Source organism: Colius striatus, chromosome 24 (assembly GCF_028858725.1).
Source record: "Colius striatus isolate bColStr4 chromosome 24, bColStr4.1.hap1, whole genome shotgun sequence".
NCBI classification, from domain to species: Eukaryota; Metazoa; Chordata; class Aves; order Coliiformes; family Coliidae; genus Colius; species Colius striatus.
The window spans coordinates 6263524-6283700 of record NC_084782.1 but is presented as its reverse complement, the minus strand read 5'-3'; the positions used below and the strand labels follow the sequence as shown (position 1 = coordinate 6283700).

General features: G+C 45.8%; 3 protein-coding genes across 8 annotated transcripts; 2 read left to right on the top strand and 1 right to left on the bottom strand.

Annotated features, from left to right (window-relative positions):
* The first annotated feature begins 33 nt into the window (after positions 1 to 33).
* RHCE (Rh blood group CcEe antigens) lies at positions 34 to 10998 on the top strand. 4 transcript variants are annotated; one of them, XM_062014461.1, is made up of 10 exons: positions 34 to 320; positions 4326 to 4512; positions 4739 to 4889; positions 5551 to 5692; positions 7407 to 7567; positions 7863 to 8000; positions 8234 to 8364; positions 8999 to 9078; positions 10184 to 10257; positions 10885 to 10998. In XM_062014461.1, the coding sequence occupies exons 2-10, from the start codon at positions 4376 to 4378 to the stop codon at positions 10909 to 10911; spliced, it is 1041 nt and encodes a 346-aa protein (XP_061870445.1). In that variant the 5' UTR covers positions 34 to 320; positions 4326 to 4375; the 3' UTR covers positions 10912 to 10998. The 4 variants fall into 4 exon arrangements, with proteins under 4 accessions (XP_061870445.1, XP_061870447.1, XP_010197095.2 ...); XM_062014463.1 differs by lacking the exon at positions 34 to 320 and adding an exon at positions 741 to 1058; XM_010198793.2 differs by lacking the exon at positions 34 to 320 and adding an exon at positions 1075 to 3106.
* An 858-nt stretch (positions 10999 to 11856) lies between these two features.
* On the bottom strand, positions 11857 to 15293 carry TMEM50A (transmembrane protein 50A). Of its 2 annotated transcripts, XM_062014468.1 has the most exons (7): positions 15186 to 15292; positions 14748 to 14858; positions 14240 to 14352; positions 14009 to 14076; positions 13753 to 13845; positions 13469 to 13529; positions 11857 to 13180 (listed from the first exon to the last, which is right to left on the bottom strand). In XM_062014468.1, exons 2-7 carry the CDS (start codon positions 14838 to 14840, stop codon positions 13135 to 13137), a joined length of 474 nt encoding a protein of 157 aa, XP_061870452.1. In that variant the 5' UTR covers positions 14841 to 14858; positions 15186 to 15292; the 3' UTR covers positions 11857 to 13134. The 2 variants fall into 2 exon arrangements, with proteins under 2 accessions (XP_061870452.1, XP_061870451.1); XM_062014467.1 differs by lacking the exon at positions 13469 to 13529 and having other exon boundaries at positions 15186 to 15293.
* On the top strand, positions 14906 to 19963 carry RSRP1 (arginine and serine rich protein 1). Of its 2 annotated transcripts, none has more exons than XM_062014465.1 (6): positions 14906 to 14929; positions 15746 to 15801; positions 16959 to 17582; positions 17896 to 18044; positions 19236 to 19319; positions 19457 to 19963. In XM_062014465.1, exons 3-6 carry the CDS (start codon positions 17021 to 17023, stop codon positions 19637 to 19639), a joined length of 978 nt encoding a protein of 325 aa, XP_061870449.1. In that variant the 5' UTR covers positions 14906 to 14929; positions 15746 to 15801; positions 16959 to 17020; the 3' UTR covers positions 19640 to 19963. The 2 variants fall into 2 exon arrangements, with proteins under 2 accessions (XP_061870449.1, XP_061870448.1); XM_062014464.1 differs by lacking the exon at positions 14906 to 14929 and adding an exon at positions 15356 to 15588.
* Positions 19964 to 20177: the final 214 nt, after the last annotated feature.

Sequence of the window (20177 nt, the reverse complement as noted above, 5' to 3'; positions counted from 1 at the left end):
CGCTGCCCGCCCGCGCCCGCGACCGACGGCCGCGAGAGCCAGTCACACAGGAGGACTCGTGAACTGATGGCGCGGGGGCCAATCCCCGAGGAGGTTTTGGTCTTCGCCCGCCCGCTGTCCCTTTGGGCTGGTTCCCGCCCCGAGCCGAGAGCGACAGCCCGAGCGCCCAATGGAAGGGACAAGTCAGAATAAAAGGACAACTCATCCATCCATTCGGAAACGGAAGGAGGAGGGATCAGTTTCCCCTGTCACCGTGGGGCTGAAGTACCGCCCCTCACACTTGACTGACAACCTCCCTGGCGAATAGGCTGTTAGGAAAGGTAAGGGTCAGGGCGCCGAAGGAAGCGGAGGCAGCTCCGCGCTCCTCCTGCGGCCCACACGGCGCGGCTCGGGCTGAGGGCTCCCAGCACGACAAAAGAAGCCCTCAGCGGGATTGACGGGCTCCTCCAGCCAATAATGGACACGTGCAACAGAGTGACAAGCTGTCGAGCCAATCGCAGGACAGGAAGCGGGAGAGGGCGGGGCGACCCGGCCTCTCTTTCCCCGATCGGCCCAAAGAGGGACGGTAGCTGGAGATAGGCCAATCAGAGGCCGTGAGGAAAGCCAGCTTTCGGCCAATGGGAGGCTAGTCCCTAAGGCAAGCCTGTCGAGAGGGGGGGTGTACAACCAATAGGAGGCGGGGGGCGGGGCGGGCGCTGCCGAGTCACGGCGGGCTCCGCCCCCTCCTCGCGCCGCTGCCGCCGGTCGGGGCTCGTGGGCTCCGCAGCGGCCGCGCCGGGTCTGTGGCCGGCCCTGCCCCGTGGGGGACCCTGAGGAACATAATGGCGGCCCCCGAGCCTGAGCGAGGCCGGCCGCGCCGCCGGCGCCTCGGCTGACGGGAGGCCGGTGGTGCCAGGTGGCTCCTTCCTGCCTCGCGGGGATAACGGGGCTCCGTCCGTGACGCGCCCCAAGATGGCGCTGAAGCTGATCCCTGGGCCGCGGCGGCAGTTCCCTGCTCGCGGGGCTCTGATTTGAAGGCTGTTCTGTTACTTCACTCTGTCCGTGATCTCTGAGCGCAGGTCTTTCATTTTGTGAGGGAATTTAAGCTGAAATGCAGGCATCAGTGTTTACAGCGTGGCATGGCACCCTGAGAGGAAATAGGGGTGAATCCCCTGGCTTTGGTGTGTTTTCCCCAGGTGGTGGTGCTGACGGGGCATTTGGTAACAACTGTCAAAGTAGCTAATTGTGTTCATCTGGCCGTGACACAATGGTGGAAGTGGTTCAGTGTCATGCATGTCTAGGGAGTGAGTCCTAAGGATTTGTCTTAACGGGAAATGTTTGAAAGCTAACGAGATACGTTGCCTTTATAAACCACACAGAGGATCTGCATCAGTTAGCTAAATAATTTCTAAGTAGCTGTTTCAGCTATTACCTTTTTTGTTTATCCAGAGAAAGTTCACTAACCATTCTGGTTCTGAATTCCCCACAGAATTGCCCTAAAAAGGAGCTGAATGTAGATCTTTTTGCATCGGCATTTTTCCAAAGTCAAGGCAGCTCTCTGCACATCTGGGAACGTCCTTTGAATGTTGTTTAGCACTTTCTGAAATGGAGATAAGGATGCTTTGCGTATGGTTTTATTAGGCCTGAGTAAAAGCTGGTAAAGCAGTTTGATAACTGCATGAGGGGAAGGTGCGAGGTGTCACCACAAATGCTGAACTTTCACACATGGCTTGACTATGACTATTGTGCCATGTGACCCGGGTTTGCAGGAAGAGTGTCTTAAAGTATAAGCGAACTGGCATTTTTCTGCCTGTGTATCTAATTCACGTTTCTGTCACCAGTAGGTGGCTTTTTGCCTGTTGGAATGCATCGTGACTTGCTCAGGCCCCAGCATGGGAGCACAGCATTTGGTTTGAAACTGCCTCAAAAAGTCTTAGGCCTAACTGCAGTACTTTAATCTCCTGGACTACCAGAAGCACAGTGAATACTGAGAAGATAGTAACGCTCATTTTCATAAGTTGTCCTCAACAACCAAATTATCTTATCCAACAAATTATAATGTCTGTATATACTGAATGTAGCATCCACCATATAACTCTGCTCATGTGCCCAGATGCTTGCTGTAGTGGCTCCTGGTTTAAAGAAGCAACGGAAGAGTCTGTGCCTTGCCAAAAGGCTCGGAACCCATATGACAATGGGTATTGTGTAGCCATAATGTGATAACAGAAATTGGTGCATCTCTGGACAAAGGCTATATCTGCATTAAAGAAAGAATCAGGAGGGTGTCATTCTTTGGTTTGGTTCTCAGTTAAAAGCCTGCAGGGCACTGACACTGCTGTCTACCTGTGACTTCCTGGGATTACCAAGGATTATCAAGGGATTACCAAGGTCTTCCAGAGTGTTCACTGTAGCTGTTTCGTAGCCATACTACAAATAAGAGACCAATTTTGCAAGTGGCACAGGAAAGGCTAAGTCTCCTTTGCATCTCTGGGTTGGATTCCTCATGTATGAGAAGGTTTGTCATGGAACAGAGGGGTCAAGGTGTAGCCTAGCCAACCCCGAAGTCACATGGAGAGTCTTGACAGGGCCTTCTCCAACAATTACATGATGGGCCTTAGGTCGAGGGTGGATACAGGCAAAGAATGGTTTTACATAAATATCAACGTCCTATTCATATGAATCCATGTTCTTCTTCACTTGCCATTTAGCCATATTCAGCCAGCAGCAGGTGAAGTATCATATGGATGCTGTATTAGAATGATAACATATTGACAGGTTTGTGAGTGTTTTTTGAGCGCAGTCGGTGTCAGTTGTGATAAATTGGGGCTCCTGACATGCTATAGATAAGGAACTGTTCCCTGCTGAGGCCTCCTGGCCTTTTTATCTCTGAGTTTTTATTGCTGCTTCCTGCACCTCCTTTTCTGTGGGTTTGAGGTTACTGGAACATTTTAATAGGAAAAAGTACTAATGTGTTTGTGCTCAGTGTAGTGCAGAATGTCTTCTCACTACCGCAACTTCCGGAACAGCGTGCCATGGCTGATCCTTCTGCTGGAAGCTCTTTTTATTGTCCTTTTTTACTTTTTGTTCTTGGATTATAGTAATTTCCCATTAAACGACTTCTACACAGGTAAGATTGACAGCCTTACTGTGAAAGGAAAGGTTGATGTCCGGTTTGGGTTTTTTTCTGCAGTGTAATAGAGAAGGGATTAATCAGAATTGGCTATCAGTGAGAAGACTGTTTTTACTGCTCTTTAAGTACCCTACCTTGCCATGTACGGTGTGTATTTATTGATATCAAAGCAATGACAGTGAACACAGACATAAGTGGTACTAAATTTCATGTTGGTCTGTTTTTGTGGTAATCTTGACTCCTCTGAATGTAACAAACTGCCAAGGACGGGCATTGCTGTGGTAAGTGCCTGTCTCTGTGAGATCTTGTCATGCAGAGGTGGTGGTGTGCTACAAAATAAGGATATTGGATGACAGCGTTTTCCATGTGAATGCTTGATGTAAATAAATGAAGTTATACAGTGGAATTAAAGGTTTAGATGTATTCTGGAGACTTATTTTGTGCATTGATCAAAGGAATGTGTTAGCAGATTATGCTGTGGCCATAGTGTGTAATGTATTTACAGTGTTGTGTGAGTATGAGCTGATTACTCCTCATGGCATTCTTTTGTTACCCTCTGTTTTATAGCTTGAGAAATGAAATCTACTTACCAGCAGTTTGATATTTTACTATAGGTACAGGCTAGCACAACCGTAGGAGAACGTATCTGTTAGCATGTCCTAGGGAACACTTCCAGGCCCACAGACCTGAGAGTTTATATCTTGGACAGCCTCTACCTTTTCTGCAATGTTTCTGCTTTCCATATTAAACTCTTTTTTTGCTATTTCTATTCATTCTACACAAATGAGGACATCATCTAGATTTCTCTTTGTACATAATTTCTTCTGTAATGCCCTCAAGGAGTGAATCAACACTAATTCACTCTCCCTGAAAAGCCCAGCTTAGGCTCTTTAAATTCACCTCAGGAAATATGAATGTCCAAATTTCATTGCTAAATATACTTAATTTCTGTCATGCTTTTTGACCCCTCAGCCCCCATCCTATGGTATCCATCCTGATCTCTTTGTAAAAAGAAATTTAGGGTGGAGGGTGTTGTTTCCCTGGTTACCTGTGGATTGTAAAGAAAGCTCTGGAATTCTTTACAGGTACTAAATAATCGCACCTCGTTTTTTAGCTGAAAGCTTCTTAGTTAATTGTGGTTATTTGGGTTTTTTTAACCAGAGATCCAGTCTGTGTTAATAACTTCACTGCTATTTTGTCCTTTTCTGTCATGCAGGTTTAAAAAATGTCAACTACGTGGTGATTTTTGGATTTGGCTTTTTCCTGATGTTTCTGAGAAGATATGGGTTTAGCAGCAATGGATTCAACCTCCTGACCATAGCACTTGGTGTCCAGTGCTCAGTGCTGGTAGAAGGTTTTATTGATTTCCTTTTTCAAAGGGAAAACGAAGATGTTCTGCCAAGGTAAGTAGTTCATGTTAGAGTTGGAATAATCTAGAACTGCTGATTGCTCTTTGTGGAGAATAATGCTTTGTTATATGGACCTATTTGAGAATTAGTGTAGCCATATTTGCAGATATTTTAGAAGGTTTGGGTTCTTATGTACATTTTACTGTCTGTCATTCTTTCTTTATTGACCTTGTCAGGGTGCTGATACAATTATTTTTTTCTTTCCTTTCTTTTATTGCAGGCTAACAAAGGCTGCTGTGAGTATGACTGCTGTGGTCATCTCCACTGGAGCTGTTCTTGGGAAGACTAATCCCATGCAGTTAATTGTGATGACAGTTGTGGAGATAATATTTTTCAGTGTGAGCAGATGGATGAACATCATATTCCTTGAGGTACTATAGTTCAGTTTCCAGGCACATGGGGAAAATTTCACTGGGACTTTGAACTGTTGCCTTTGGTGGTTTGTTAATGTTCTGCTGACAGGAACACCAGTGTGCTTTATATCATCTCAGTTTGATTGTGGCTGTGTTTTCATTAAGATATGAAATCTGACTTTGGGACGAGTCTTAAGGACACTGAATTCCAAACCCTGCATAGTCTATATAATGGGTTATATCTGTATTCTTGTCCTTCCAGGGTGAGCTGATCTCATGCATTGGGATGTTGTGCATTTGGCCTTGCCCACGCCCTGACCATCCCTAACACATGAATGAAAGCCTTGGCCTCTGCTAAGGCACTAATTTCCTTTAAATTTCCCCCCTCCCTGTGTGAGTTCAGTCTGGACGATTTCCAGTGTGAATGGTGTGCCAGTCCTGACCAGACAATGTTTAATGCACAATGTAATCGGACCCCAAGCTCTGTGTATGAATTGTGTTTATGAGCTGCACTGAATTCATATAAGTTAGTCTTGCATAAGTAATTCATGCATAAACTGAGGAACTGTGGAAATAAATTGCTTATAGGGAGGTTACGTGAGCAACCGTGTCAGGAACTGTATCAAAGGCTTCCTGTGGCCTGAAATAAGCCACAGATTTGATTATTCTACTGATACAGGTTCCACACAATGCCAGCATGACGCACGTTCACCTGTTTGGAGCCTACTTTGGTCTGGCAGTCTCCTCGCGCTTCTCTGAGCCGTGGCCGAGGTCGGAGAAGAACACAAGTACCCCGAAGCTGGATTTGATGTCCATGTTGGGTAAGGCATTTGCTTTAATGTTTTGATTGCAGTGAGAACATGAGGAAGGGGTTTGGGGGCTAGCCACAGCACACTGAAGCTTTTGGATCTAAAATGCAAGTCTGAATGCAGCCGAGCGTAGAAAACTGCTGGGGCTGTGGTTCGTGGTCCTGACAATGGGTTGGTGAGTCTCAGCATGTTTCCTGCCAGGCAGATAAGCCACACCTGCAATGCCTTTGGCTTAGTTTGGTGTTGCCAGTCTCAGAATAAAGGCTGTGCCAGCTTAACAGGTCCAGGTAACTTGTCCTCTTTGGACTTGTATAAGCATAATTGGTAAGGGACCTATGCACCGAAGTTGTTGCTTGTATTTCAGTAGTGCTTACAGGTCGCAGCTGAGGATAAGGCTCAGGGTGGGATTTTTTGCAAGGTGTTGTACAGAGATACAAAAAGGCAGTCCCTGCCTAGTGATGTAAATGAAAAGATAAAAGCCTGATGAGGGGTGGGGAATATGATACACGCACACGAGAAAGGATCTGAGTGATGATAGGCTGAACGTATGGGAGTTCCATTCTGAAAGAAGCAATTTGGTTTCTTTATTATCCTGACTTCTGTTGTGTAACTGCTGACAGCTGATCTTTCTACAAACACCCTCAAAGTCCAGTTCTTGGTCAATCTTTGACCAGTAGAAGGAAAGAGAACTTTACATGCTGCTCTTTTGAGTCCCTGAAGTTCTTACTTTGTTGCAGAGTTTGAGATCTGTATTTTAATCTAATTCATCAAGACACTCTTAAGTCTTCATTATAATTTTAGTGCAACTTGCTACAACCAAGTGCTTGCTATGTGGAGCAGTTATATTGCCATATTTTGAATAATTCCTGTGGTAATGTGGGTATAAAGGAGCAACTGAGCAGACAAATGCCTCATCGTTCTTTTTTTGGAATCCTGCTTCCAACAGCTGTGTGACAGGTGCTGAGGTCTTCACCTGCATTTGGACTCCTAGTGTGACTATTTCCACAGCTGAGCAGATACTCATAAGAATGTTTCAGTGGCATCAGTAGGTTATTTTTTAGTACCTACTAAAACTACCTAATGAATGGGAGTAAGATTGTCACAGCACAGACCATTCCACCAGCCCTCACAGCTACCATAGGTTTTGAGTTCCTAAAATGTCCTCTCCTGTCTGAGATGCATGATTATCACCCCCTTGGTGCACTGAAAGGGTGAAAATTAGCAACACAAATTGGATTTCAAGAAGCCAATATAAGCTTGTATTAAAGTAGTAGCTGCCAGACTTGCTACAAGCTGGATTTAACCATTTTGCTTCATAGTGACAATGCCTGTGTCACTTCTGAATTAACTTGAAGAGGAGCACTTCAAATTTTACTGTCGGGTGAATTGCACAAGGGTCTGCTACCTCTGTGGACATAGAGAGCAGAACATTAAGTGTGGAAGTTGACTGGACAGCAAAAAGTAAAGACTGGACAAGGCAAAATAAACCGTTGCTTTGTGTTGTCTGTGCAATTAGAGCTCTGTGCACCTCAGGGAGCTGAGGCACAAATGCGAGTGTATGAGCCAACTTGACAGTGTAAGGCCACCTACTTCCCTCTGCTGGTTGGAATTTGGTCTAAGCCTGTGTTTCCATATGCACATAAAGCAGTGAATTTGTTTGATTGAGGCTGCGATTCCTAAATGCTGTCAGGGCAGATAATGGTGGTTGCTTGTCTTTGTCTCCAAGGTACTCTCTTTCTCTGGGTATTCTTGCCAAGCTTCAATTCTGTACTGGTTATGGACAGCAAGAGCAGAGCAATCTACAACACCTACTTTGCCCTTGCAGCCAGTGCTGTCACTGCCTTCGTGTTGTCTGTTCTGACCACAAAGGACGGAAGGTTCAGAATGGTAAGATGAGAGAAAATCGCAACGTGGCAGAGAGACTTTTCTCTTACTGTCAGTAATCCACTGAAAATACCGTAGATATTAAGTAAAAACAGTCTGCTTTTTCAGCCTGACAGCCATAATTTGCCTCCCAAGCAGAACACTGAAGCTGTAATTTAGAAATTTTGTTCACGGTATAGAGAGGCCCAGAGTTGCCCTGCAGAGATGGCACTTGCATGAGAATAGCAATCTATGATACTGGGCTGCTGTAAGTGATGACTGAATCCTCACTCTGTGTTTTTGTTGTTTTATTTTACAGACTCACATCCACAGTGCAGTACTAGCTGGTGGGGTCGCTGTTGGTTATGCAGCAGAAAGTATCACGTATCCTTGGATTGCAATGATCTTGGGTCTGCTTGCCAGTGTGATAGCCATATTAGGCTCTTACTGTTTACAGGTAATACTCAAAGCCTGATTTAAAGAGAAAAATAAGCTGTATAAACTTATTTTCCAATGCAGGATAACTCAAGGGAAATCTAACTTTCAAAGAGATTAAAGCTAGGAAACCTGAAGCCTTATGAGCAGAGATTGGGATCACAGCTTGCAAGACCAAAGTTCATTTTCTAGATCTGCAATAGACAACATGCTATTATCAACTTTCGTTTCACTTAAACCTTTTCTTCTCCCCAGAGATGCTTGAATCCTGTTCTCAAGATTCATGATACCTCTGGAGTTCATTTCACTTTTGGCTTGCCTGCTGTGCTTGGAGCTCTTGCCCAGGTTGTTCTCTTAGTGATAACATACTGGTCCACTTCACCAAGGTACATAAATTCTTGCTATTAAGTAATAAGCTTAGCTAATCATTATTGTAGTGTGCCCTGAGAAGAGTTCTCATTTACAGAAAGCCTGAGTGTCATCACAGGTAAATCATTTTATACCAGATAAGATATTCTCTGCAGTCCAAAAAGACTTTCAAAGTTGAGCAGACTTTGGATCAAAACTTTAATATTTTTGGTACTGTTTTCTCTCTCCATTTTTACTTCATTTTACCTACAGCAGACATGGGAGATGAAGGCTGGGGATGTGCATCCTTCTAAGACTCATTTTGGCTTTTGTCATGTGTTTTGGGGAGCTTTGTATGCTGATACAGGAGAGGCAGAAAATGACATTTCTCTTCAAAGGATGCTTTAACTCGAATATCTTCTTATTGAAACAAACAAATTTAATGAAGTTTTAGTACCACAATGATAAGTTTTTAAGGGCAAAATGTGTCCTCTGAAGTCTATATTAAGCTTCTGATAGGACCTGTTGAAGCATTTATAGCTGCAGAGAAATTTGAGAATAACAGTTTTTATGAGAGGTTTCGATGTGACATGTTGTGTAGACACAGATTCATTCACAGTCATCGCTAAATTCAGCAACTGTAAAAGATGAAACACTTGTTTTGCATTTCAGTCTGGGTTATTCTGTCTTGACTCACGTTGGTGCCTTCTGCCTGACCATCAGTGTTGCCTTGATAACAGGTTTTATTACAGGTCAGTATTGAAAAACATGCTTGAGTAATACCTTCCTCATTTCCTCGGGGTCAGGAGTGTGCCTGAACTGCACCTGCTCTCACGTCAGCGCAGCCCTTTGAAGAAAGAGGACAGTTACACTGGGGTGGTGGTGTGTGTCTCTGTGGGTAAATTATTTGTAGAAGCAGCTATGGGAAACCTGGACTCTTCAAAGGCAGTCCTTTGAAGAGGAGATGTATTCAGCATAAATAACCTAGTAGCACCATTCTTTCGTTGGTGAGCTTTATTTTAACAGATGCTTAACAGATGCCTTCAAATTCCTGACAGGAAATGTGTGAGGATGAAAATATTCTTACTTTTGGGTATTCTCTTAGTGACAGAAAAGTGCTGTCTAGAGCTGGTCTCTTTTTAGGGCAGTTGGTATAAATCTGCAGAGTTTCACAGACATCGGTAACTTGCTGGCATCAGCCAAGCACGAGCCCTTTGATCACTAGTGGTTTGGGATCATCAGGGCTCGTGTGTTTTCCATGTGACGTTCTGGTTTATGGCAGCTGCTGTGTTTCTGTAGATCTTAATTCTGCTTTGAATAAGAGAGAAATGGCAGATGAAAAATGCTGTGAAATATACACAAAATATAGGGTTTTGCGCTTTTAATTGGTCTGAAACCTTTGCATTAGCTTAAGTGTAAATAAGAAGTGAAGCTGATCAAGGAGATCGAAAAAATACTCAGCTAAAATAATAAAATATTCAATGTTTACCCAATTGTTTAAAAAACGGGACGTTTCCATGTGAAATCCCAAGCTAACAGTGCTGATAAGCCCGATTGCTTTAAACATACAGGCATTTTCTGTGCAAGAAGTTAATAATTTGGGATGTATTTTTAGAATCTGGAAGGCTGTTTAATGGGTTTTACCTAGAGCACGTAAATTTTAGTAACACAAGCCCTGATCTTGGCAAGTATCTCTCTTTGGCAACTTGAGCCAAGGGGCTCTGCTGAAGCATTTAGTTCTAATTTGTGTTTTATCTCTGTTATGTTTGGATCTATGTTACTAAGAAACCTCCAGTGGCACACAATCTTCCCCTTTCCCTGATGTCTTATTTATATCAAATGTGTTTTTACAAATAGGTTTAATCTTAAACCTCAAACCATTTAAGATCGTCCCCGTATCAAAGTACTTTGAAGACCAGTTTTACTGGGAGGTAAGTGTCAATGTGAGATGAGCTGTGTGAGAGTATATTTGGCACAGGATAATTCCATTTCACAGTATGTTTTGGATGCCCAGTTTGAAATGATTTGTTCCCATGGTTGATTCAGAGCCTGAACATTATAAATGCATGTAGTCTTCAGCCAGGATTATCAGGGCCATTGGTGGCCACAGGACTAGACCTGAAATGACATTGTTTGCTATAAGATGTGGTCTTGGGTGCTCAGACATCCTCTGGGATTGACAGCCCTGGCCTCCATGCTTCATCCCATCCCTAAAGAGACATGAGGAGTGTCTAAGTGTCCTGGTTTTGGCTGGGACAGAGTTAATTTTCTGTGTAGTATCTTGTACAGGGGTATGTTTTTGAATTGGAGGGGGATTTTTAGAAGCTAGTGGATAGAATGAAAGGTGCTTTTTATGAAAACACCAGGCCTTTGTGGGTGCAGCGTGCCTATTCACAAACACAGCTGTGGGCACCTTTAGGTCTGAATGTGATGCTATATCTAAATTACGGGGGAAAAAAAAAGAATTAAACAAGCTTCTAATAAGGGTTCCATTGTCTTTTTTTTTGGTATGATTTGATGCATAAAATGTTCTGATACAAGAATGTTTCTATTCACAGTTTCCCCATTTGGCTGTTGGATTTTGAACGGAGGAGCCCAGATGACAGACTTGACCAAGATAATAATTTCCTATTTCTTACTAGAGCCTAATGAAAGAGCCCCTAAGTATCGACTCTGAGGAATAAAAAGCATCCCAACAGACACAAAGTTAGTAATAACCTCTTCTAGTTATTCTTGATACAAGATGTAAATTTACAGGTGCAAACTCAGAATGCATTTCATGTTTCTGCTTTCTTGGCCTTACCTATTTTTTTGTAGGATATGTACAGAAAAGCTGTCTGCTTCCAGTGCTGCAGTGACTAATCAGTCAAAATGCTTGGAAACTAGACTGCTTTTAGTCCCCAAAAAGCCAAAGTCCGTGTTTTAAAGTACAATTTTTCAAGGAGTACATACTCATTCGTAACTTGCAATGTGTTGAAGTGCTTGTTTTTAAGCTGAATTGATGCTGTTGAAGGCCCTGTTAAGCAAGGATTTGATGGGTGAGCTGGATCAGGGCCAGAACTCTGCATCTTGCCAGACTGAGCTCTTACCTGAGTGCTTAAAGAAAAATCTATAGTTACTTGGCTTAGGCTAAGTGTTTGGAAGTTCAAATGGCAGGAAGTTAAATTGTCCTGCTTGTGGACAGTGCCCCCAAAATCAATGGTATTACCTCTCCCTGGAGATTTGGCATCAGACCTGGCAGTAACAGTCTGTACCAGCATGGGGTCAGTGGCCCTCAAGGCTCTGGTTGCCCTCAGGGTGATGGACTGCTCCTCAGTACTGAGGCCCTTTCTGAAGTGTTTTGCGTGGAGCTGTTTTAATCTGAGATAAGCAGTGGGCTTCAGTGCACAAGCTTGGTTGGGCAGAGGATTCTGTGCAAGTGACTCCTTGTCTTGAAATGGATTGTGATCCTTAATGTTTCTTCTTTGTTTTGAACTTGTTGACACAGAAAAACTCTTTCAAAAAGGCTTATGAAATAAAAAAGTCAAATCTGGATTGTTTTTGTTTATTCAGCACACTTGCTTAAAAATAAAGGAACAAGGGAAAATGTATTATTGAAAACAAGGCACGAGGTCTTTGCTGCTCCCTGCACTGACAGTGCTGACCTCATTCACTCATTAGAGATTAAGCAAAGTAGAGCACTACAGTTACAGTGTGAGACAGGATTCAAGTAATGAAAAAGTACTAGTGGAAGAAGAGCCAGGTTTTATTTCCAGGTCACAAAACAGCCAGTGATCTGCTGAGTTTATCAGCAGCCCCCAGCCTCCCCCAGCCAAGGGCGACACAGCCTGGACACATGTTAGTCACACACCTCACAGTTAACACACTGCTGCCTGCCTGTGTAGCAGGAGCATAAATCCAGGCTCAGATAGTGTTTCTCACTGTCCAGCAACCAGACAAACATAACTTCTGCAACCAAAGGGCTGTTTTATAACGGGAGTGCTTTCAAGGAATAGTATTTTATTCCCTGCCTTTTGCCACTGATTTTTCTGAGCAGCTAGGCTAAGTGAGTGCACAGAAAGGGGCAGATGCAGGATCAAAATTCTCCCTGGTAGTGACTGTCCCTGGTCTCAGGAGTGCTCTTTGCCCAAGACAGAACTCTGAAGAGCAGTCTTTCTTTGTTTTGCAGTGGTTAGAAAATAGCTGACAGCAAGCTTTGTGGATGAGTTACTTCCAGCTAGACCCACTCTGTAATTTGTATTTGTGCCTCTACTGCGTCATCCACAGCAGCAGTAAGTCATTACTTCCTGATTATCATCACAAGATAAATAAAATACAGAGGGAGGGAGAAAAAACCATCTGAAAGCAGCACAGTTCTATTTCTATGCAAGAAAAGCCACACATCAGTAAGTTCTGAAGTTGAAGAAACAGTTATATTGTCCAGATATAGGAAATGTTTAATAAATATACGTTAAAAAGTTGTTTAAAGCATTTTTAGTAAGTTTTGATTGTAAGTAACACCATAGAAACAGCTGGTAAAATACATCCATTTTCCACTATGCTATTTACTTGTAGCAAACACTGTATCATAAAAGTGACTGACATTGTTACCTGTAGCAATGTTTCCTTCGTCAAAAACATCACAACATTTAAATCAACATACAGAGTAAAAAAACAGAACAGAACTGGAATTTTTAGTACTAAGGTTTCAGTTTTCCTTGTTTGATCTTTAGACACAACGGAAGGTCACTGTTTACAAAATGGTTGTACAAAAGGTTGGGAGTGTGCAGTTAAAAACGCAGCGTGGCCAGCGCTCTTCCACAGCGTGTTCATTGCCACAAGTCTTCCGTGCGACCAAATTTGAAGACCAGTCCTCTGTTTTAAAACAGAATAAAGGGACATGAGCATGTAATGAAGCAAATAAAATCCCTAACATTTCAAACATGTGACTTCAGGGAGCAAGTTGTATTATTTATAAATCCACTTCCTGATCCTGCAACACCACCTATACAGAGCCCAGACAGCTACTGCCTTCACCAGCAGTTGATTCATCCACTCCTAGTCACAAAACAGGGCTTAAGATAAAACCACATTACAGCAAGGTTCAGTTTTAATCATTATAAACAAATTAGATAGGAATTGAACAGAGGAAGATAGTCTTACCCAAAAAAGATGAATGCATTCTGGAAAAACACAGCAATCCCTGGGTACACCACGGGTTTTTCTAACAAAAGACAGAATCTCTCTAAGTTTATCTGTATCAGTACAGTTCCCAGGGCACCAGGACTTGTGCCTGTAATGAGGGTAGTTGGAAGTTTGTGCCTTAGGTAAAATCCATCCCAATAATCACAGATGGTGCGGAATATTGGTGCATAGGAAACAAAAAAGTTCTGAACACTTTTAAGCTTTCAAAAATTGATCATGTCTTATTCCAAGCTGTATCTTACCTTTAACAACATAGCCTCCAAAAAGGATCCACATGGAAGCAATCAGAGATCCAAAAGCCATCATGAACCCAATGAACAGCCAGATCCGAGCACCTAGAGAAAGACGTAGGGATGTTTTGTACCCGTGTCTGAGCACAGACCCCCCCCCCCGACTTCCAGCACGCTTTTGTTTCAGAGCACCTTCTGTCACACACCAGAGCTATGCAGACACACAGAATGCACACTGGTACAGTTGTCACAACTCTTAAAACTGTACCTGTTTGTCCGAGGCAGCCTTCACTGTAACTGTCACCCCGCACTTGTCCGTTAGACACCGCGTTGATCCTGTACCAGCAAAACGGGATAAAACAGGGTGAACATTAGAGATACTCAGTAACTTGATTTGTTCTTCTTCACTACCTCTTGATTTAAAGACTGTGTAGCTTTTTATTAAGTGCATAAAAGAAGTTCTAGGGGCGTGTAGGCCTGATGAAGAAATTCCACTTACATTAGGAACGCGATGGTGGCTATAACCCCACAGGCATGGTAGGAATGGTTGAAGTCTTCCATTTTAGGGTATTTTACAGCTGCATCTATGATTATCCACCAACCTGTAAAAAACTATTAGAAAAGCAGAACAGGTTAAAATACAGGCACGAGCCTTTTATCAATATGTAAAATCACTCTGGAAAAACTCATCTATGAAATCATTCTTGCAGTCTCCAACCTAGCGACAACCAACAGCATAACGAGCTTTTCTGTCAACTTAGTGACGAGGTCTAACGCAAAGCCAGAGATTCACCTACTTCCCATAGTTAGTACACAGGTAGAAGCTGTGAAACTTCAATAGCGTGGGGATGCCAGCACCCAGATTTTGTCATTGGCTCTGCTGCTACATACAAGGACAACACATCCCTGTTCTTCCCTTTACTCCCAAACAGGTGATAATTTTCAGCCCACTGACAGCTGACTGCATGAAAAAAGCCCGAAGGCAGCGCAGGCGAAGCCGCACCTACCAGCACTCCCGCAGCAACCGAAGCGATCGTGTTTCGTTTCTCTCCCCAGTCAACGCACTCCGAGCACCTCAAGTTCTCAAGCAGACCTGACATTTTCAGCGCTGTGAAGAGCTGCAGACGCAAAAAGGGACACGTCTTTCCAAGAGCAAATCCCCCACACGCCAACATCTGCCCCGCACCGTGTAAGGCCGGTTAGAGCTGCTGCGCGCCACCCGCAAGTCCCACAGACGGGGCTCCTGGCCGAGAGCAGCTGACGGAGCGCGGCCACCGGCACCCGCCCGGGCCGCGGCGGCGGAGGCCCACACGCCGCCGGTCAGCGCACGCGGCCCCCCCGCGGGAGCGCCGCCGCCGGCCCGAGCCCGGGGACGTCCGGCGGGGCTGCGGGCGGCGGGGAGGGCCGGGAGCTCCATCCCGGCGTCACGCCGCGGCCCCGCTCACCTGAGCGCGCAGAACGGTCCCGGCGCGGCGCCGCCACCGCCGAGGCGCGGCTCCTGCGCGTGCGCGGCCCGCAGCTGCTCGCGCGGCGCCCACGGGACGCGGCGGTCACGCGCAGCCAAGGGCGGGCTCGGCCCCGCGCACGCGCCCTGGCGCCGCCTGACGTCAGGCGCGGCCGTGGCCGTGGAAGGTTCTCGGCCGCGCTCAGTCGCGGCTGCGCGGGGCAGGGGCGGTCGGTGCCGAGTGCCGCTCGGGGCTGAGCGCGGTCGAGCCGTATCGCGGCGGTTTTCCTGGGCGGAGCAGCCTGGCCGGTCGCTATGGGGGTGACTCGTGAAGCGGGGCTGTCTCCTCAGGCGTCCCCACAGGAGCAGGATCCGTGCGGGGGGAGCCTGGGCGGCTGGAGCCGGTGAGCTGCTGCGGGGACGGGGCCGTGAGGGCTGTTGTCGCCACACAGGCGGTTTTTGGGCCCGGGAGAGGCCGTCGCTCGCCTGTCGTTGAAGGCGCCGGGGTCCGCCGTGACGGGTGGGCTGTTGACCCCACACTCACCTTCCTCTCTCTTGCAGGAGCGCTGGGGCGGCTCAGGGGAACCAGCACCGGGGGTGTCCGTCGGCTCCCAGCGGTAAGTGCCCGTGACGGTCTCTGACGGCCGTCCCTGGGGTTTGAGCCGCTTGGCGTGAGGCGGGGGCCGAGGGGAAGCCGGCTGTGTGCCCGGCGTTTGGAAACGCGGGTCTCGCCCCAGGGATGAGAGGCGGAGGCTGAGATCAGGGCTAATCGGTGGTTTCGCTTTAGCTGTGCGCGGTGCAGTGTTTGTGACCTTGGCCCTTGCTTAGAGGTGAAGTGAAACTTAAGCTCTAAACAGTAGTGAGGCGAATGTTTCTCAGAGTATCGGGTGGAGCTTCACGCCCGTGCTGCGTTTCAGTAAGGTTTTAAGGTTTTTTTCCATAACTTTGCTTCGCAACGAACACTGAGTAGAAACCGGGTAACAAAACAAGCTTCCTGAAATGGTGAAGTGATGATGCAACAAGCGGTTTGAGTCCCGGAGTAAGATGGTTCCGCGCAGCCGTAAGATGGCTGCTGCGGGGAGCGGCCATTTTCATGACTTGGTGTCGCAGCCTCCGCGAGCCACAGCAGCACGTCACCAGCTCTGGTTCCCTAGAGCCGAGCGTCTCCAATCGCAGCTTGTTCATATGCTGCTGGGATGTCTGGAGCTTTGTGCAGACTGCTGTAACGTCGGGTGGTCGGGTCACAGGTCGCTGCTTTGTGCCTCGCAGGTACTTTTGTGTAGATTTTCATTCCTTTTATGAGGAAAAGGGTAAAACTTCCCCACCATAGAACTGCCAAATGAAACTCTGGCGTTTGTACAGCTCTGGAAGGCAGACGTTTGCTTTGCAGATGCAACGGGCTGCATTTAGAACAGATTGAAGATCAAATACCTTGTAAATGCTGTTGGGAGGAAAAAGGAAAGGATTAACTCGTCTCCTTTTAAGAGGCATCTGCTTAACTAACCAAGGAAGGGTATTAAACTTTAAACTCACACAAACAAGCCTCTCTTTTACATGTAAAATACGGAAGTTCTTTAAGCTAAAGCCTATTTTCATTTCTATGGAAATGATGAAGCTGAGTTATCATGTGTGCAACGTGCTGATTGCTGCATGAGCAGTGTTGGTGTGATTAATTGTCCTTGAACTCTTTGCCTGTGTGTCATAGTGTTTGTTGCTGCTGTACAAGTGACTCGATGAACGTAAATGATTAACTTCCCCCTCCCCACCCACACAGGAACAGAGACTGGGCATTACAGAACAGCAGTAAAAGCAGAACCAGCTTCTGAAAGTCCCCGTATGGAGAAAACGGGGGTCGGGAAAGCAGGTGAAATGACCGACTTCATGGATGACCTGACCCTCAGCTCACCGAAGAAACGAGAGTCGTCTGTGAGATCCAGGAGGAGCTGTGATAGGTCATCCACAAGGTCATCGAGCAGATCCTCTTGCAGTTCACGGTCCAGTTCGAGTAGTTCCTCCTCAGCTTCCTCCAGGAGTTGGAGCCGCTCCAGGTCCAGATCCAGGTCACGGGCCAGAAGAAACGGGTCCCGGCGGTACCGGAGATACTCGCGCTCGTACTCCAGGAGCCGCTCGAGGTCTCGCGGGTACAGGAGGGGCCGGGGCCTGTCCTGGCGCTACCGGAGAGGCCCCCGCTCGCCGCACAGGCACCGCTCCCGCAGCAGGTCCTGGTCCCGGGGAAGGTCGTACTACAGAAGGTCCTACTCCAGGAGCAGATCCCGTTCCAGAGGCCGCAGATACTACGGGTTTGGGCGAACGATATACCCTGAGGCCTACAGGAGCTGGAGGAGCAGGTCCCGAACGAGGTCCCGCAGCAGGTCACCTCTGCATTTGAGTGAAAAAGGTACTTCCTTGGGTACTCACCTTTGAGACACTCACATGATCAGTTTTAACTAGTCAAATTCTCGTCTGTTTGTTGCTTTGTAGTGCAGAACTGCTGGTGGCAATGGGGAAGCAAATCTCTGGTTGTAAAAATATAACAAAAAACCCCAGAGCACGTTCTTTGCACTTCAGCTGAAGCTAAATCCATAGTTCTGATCTGAATTCATCACATTTGATGATGATGTAGGTGTAGTGATAGTTCTTAGGCTTGCATGAGTTGACAGGTGTTGATTTAAATGCAAGAAGACGACACTGTGGTTTTTTTCCTTTCACAGACAAGAGGGAACTCCTTGAAATTGCAAAAGCCAATGCTGCAAAAGCTCTGGGAACAGATAACATAGTCTTGCCAGCAAGCTTGAAGATCCCTACTCCTACCAAAGAGATAAAAAACAAAAAACAAGAAGATCCTGGAGAGTCGGCTGAGGTAAGTATGAACAGGAGTGTTGTCAAGGAAAAGGTAAACACTTCTTAAACCTGTGATCTGCATGAGTGACTCGTAGCTCTAGCTGTGGACTTTGTGATTATGAATTCAAACCCTTGAACAAAAACTTCAGATTTACTGGAGTGCTAAAAATTATTCCAGAAACCACGGTGGACTTTAAGCTGAAAGCCCTGCAAGCTCTTAAGAGGTGGTTAGTCCACTGGGTACATCAGCCTTTCCCGTGGTGATAGGTTGGGAAGGAGAGCTGAATGTGGTAGTTTGTTGTTGATAGTTGTTCCAGTAGCATATTGCCTGTTGCTTAAACTAGTTTGTGTTTCTGACCTAAAAGGAAGAATGTCCTTCCCAAACCCAGTGAATAGCATGAAGATTTTGTAAGGTTAATCTTTCTACCCTGTTTAACTGTTAAAAGCTTTTCATGTGCAACAAATTGTTTCCCAGAACTTCCATTCCCAAGCACACAATGCATTTTACATACTTTATTTCTGTCTTATAGAAATCATGACTATGGTTCCAGACATGATGAAGAAAATCTGTTGGTAATTAAGGGACTCGTGGGCTGTAGGTGTTGTGCATTTAAGGGAGGGAGAAAATTGAGCAGCTTAAACTGAGTTTGCATTACTTTTTTCTCTGTTACTGTCTGTTAACCTGACTCGTGGTAGATGCTCAAGTGCAGTAACTGCTCCATGATCAGATGCTGCCATTTCAAATGGAAGCAAACTCACTGAGGGTTTTAGACAAATGGTACAGACATCCCTTTCATAACATATGCAATATATTCCAGATGTTGAGAGAGTGCAGAAGAAGAGGCCTGCATCACTTTGCAGATAAGTTTATTGTTGTTACCCAAAGCTCTGCAGGATGGATGTGCAGAACTTAATGCAACTTATCTGCTGCTGCCCTTGGTTGAGGGGCAGCCCCTGTTGTGGGTTGTGCCACCCTCTTTAAGAGCTGTGACCGGGGCACAGACACCAGCTCGGTGTGAGCTGGCACAGGTAGTGAATTCTCTCTGAGTTCTCACCATCAGATGCGTTTGCATACTCAGTAGCTTACGGCTGCTTTTGATGTAAATATCTGAAACAACTCTACCAGGAAGTTACTGCTGTGTAGTGAAACTGCCTTAACTTCCAGAGAGTAACATACCCTCCCACTTACAGTGCATGTGCTCTCCTCTAGGAACCCAAAACAGCAGCAGAAGAGATGACCAAGGGTGGAATGGAGAGAGCAGCTGTACAGAGAAGCATTTCTTTCAGTCCTAATGTAAGTGTGAGTTCCCAAGATGGGATTCCAGTGCAGCACCCCTCTGTCTTTGCACTACAGAGAAACCCCTTGTTGACAGGCGTCAGCATGTTCCTCCGTTTCACAGCAGTTTTTAAATCACTTTTTTCCTTTCCCAGAACACGGTGGCAAAACCAGCCCTGCAGAAGCCAGTGAGCCACGTTGTTAAAGAACCAGCAGTTTCTGTGGCACGAGAAGATGACAAGAAGGGGAATCCCTATGGGCAGTGGGTTCCTGTCAAGAAGGAGAAGAAAACATTCTTAAACTTCTCCCCTAAGAGTGCTCTGTTCCGGGCACGTTAGTGTGTGCTCCTCAGACTGCAGCATTGTGCATCCTTCACCTAGTGAGGTCTGAAACGTTCTGATCAGGTTGAAGACTTGTTAATACTATTTATTTTGAGATGTTAATTTTGGAATCTTAGGTTTGTCTTTCAGGTGTAGAGCAGAGTGATCCAGAAGCCACAGATGGGAATATGTGTATATTTGTAAATAGTTTTGTATTGCTTTATGGACTAGAGCTTACAGGTGGGTAACCTTTTCTAAACAATAGCTCAGTAGCTGTTATTTTCAACACCGATTTACATTGTGTTGTTTACTTTGTTAATAAACTTTTAGTTTTGCACTGGCTTCTCATGTGTCACATGTTAGACTTGTGTTGAGTAGCAGGTGCCTGTCGTAATGTCCTGCGTACTCCAGGGTCAGCCAGGTGAGGCTGGCACAGGCACAAAGCAGTGTGGACTCTGGGGCAAAGCCCTGCCTTCTGGGGCTCAGCAGGCAGCAGGGGAGCTTCTGCTGTGCAGAAGGGGTACATAGGTCCTTGGCTACCTTCAGCTCCTGCAGA

What these genes read in the sequence shown, in the direction of transcription:
- RHCE (XM_010198793.2), top strand. Translation starts at nt 2,974, where the DNA reads ATGTCTTCTCACTACCGCAACTTCCGGAACAGCGTGCCATGGCTGATC. An exon ending in TAGGCTCTTACTGTTTACAG is followed by an intron (nt 8,001 to 8,233) that starts GTAATACTCAAA and finishes TCTTCTCCCCAG; the next exon opens with AGATGCTTGAATCCTGTTCT. An exon ending in GATAACAGGTTTTATTACAG is followed by an intron (nt 9,079 to 10,183) that starts GTCAGTATTGAA and finishes TTTTACAAATAG; the next exon opens with GTTTAATCTTAAACCTCAAA.
- TMEM50A (XM_062014467.1), bottom strand. Translation starts at nt 14,840, where the DNA reads ATGTCAGGTCTGCTTGAGAACTTGAGGTGCTCGGAGTGCGTTGACTGG. An exon ending in GCCACCATCGCGTTCCTAAT is followed by an intron (nt 14,077 to 14,239) that starts GTAAGTGGAATT and finishes TTGCTGGTACAG; the next exon opens with GATCAACGCGGTGTCTAACG. An exon ending in TGGAGGCTATGTTGTTAAAG is followed by an intron (nt 13,181 to 13,752) that starts GTAAGATACAGC and finishes GTTTTAAAACAG; the next exon opens with AGGACTGGTCTTCAAATTTG.
- RSRP1 (XM_062014464.1), top strand. Translation starts at nt 15,500, where the DNA reads ATGGGGGTGACTCGTGAAGCGGGGCTGTCTCCTCAGGCGTCCCCACAG. An exon ending in AGCCTGGGCGGCTGGAGCCG is followed by an intron (nt 15,589 to 15,745) that starts GTGAGCTGCTGC and finishes TCTCTCTTGCAG; the next exon opens with GAGCGCTGGGGCGGCTCAGG. An exon ending in ATCCTGGAGAGTCGGCTGAG is followed by an intron (nt 18,045 to 19,235) that starts GTAAGTATGAAC and finishes GCTCTCCTCTAG; the next exon opens with GAACCCAAAACAGCAGCAGA.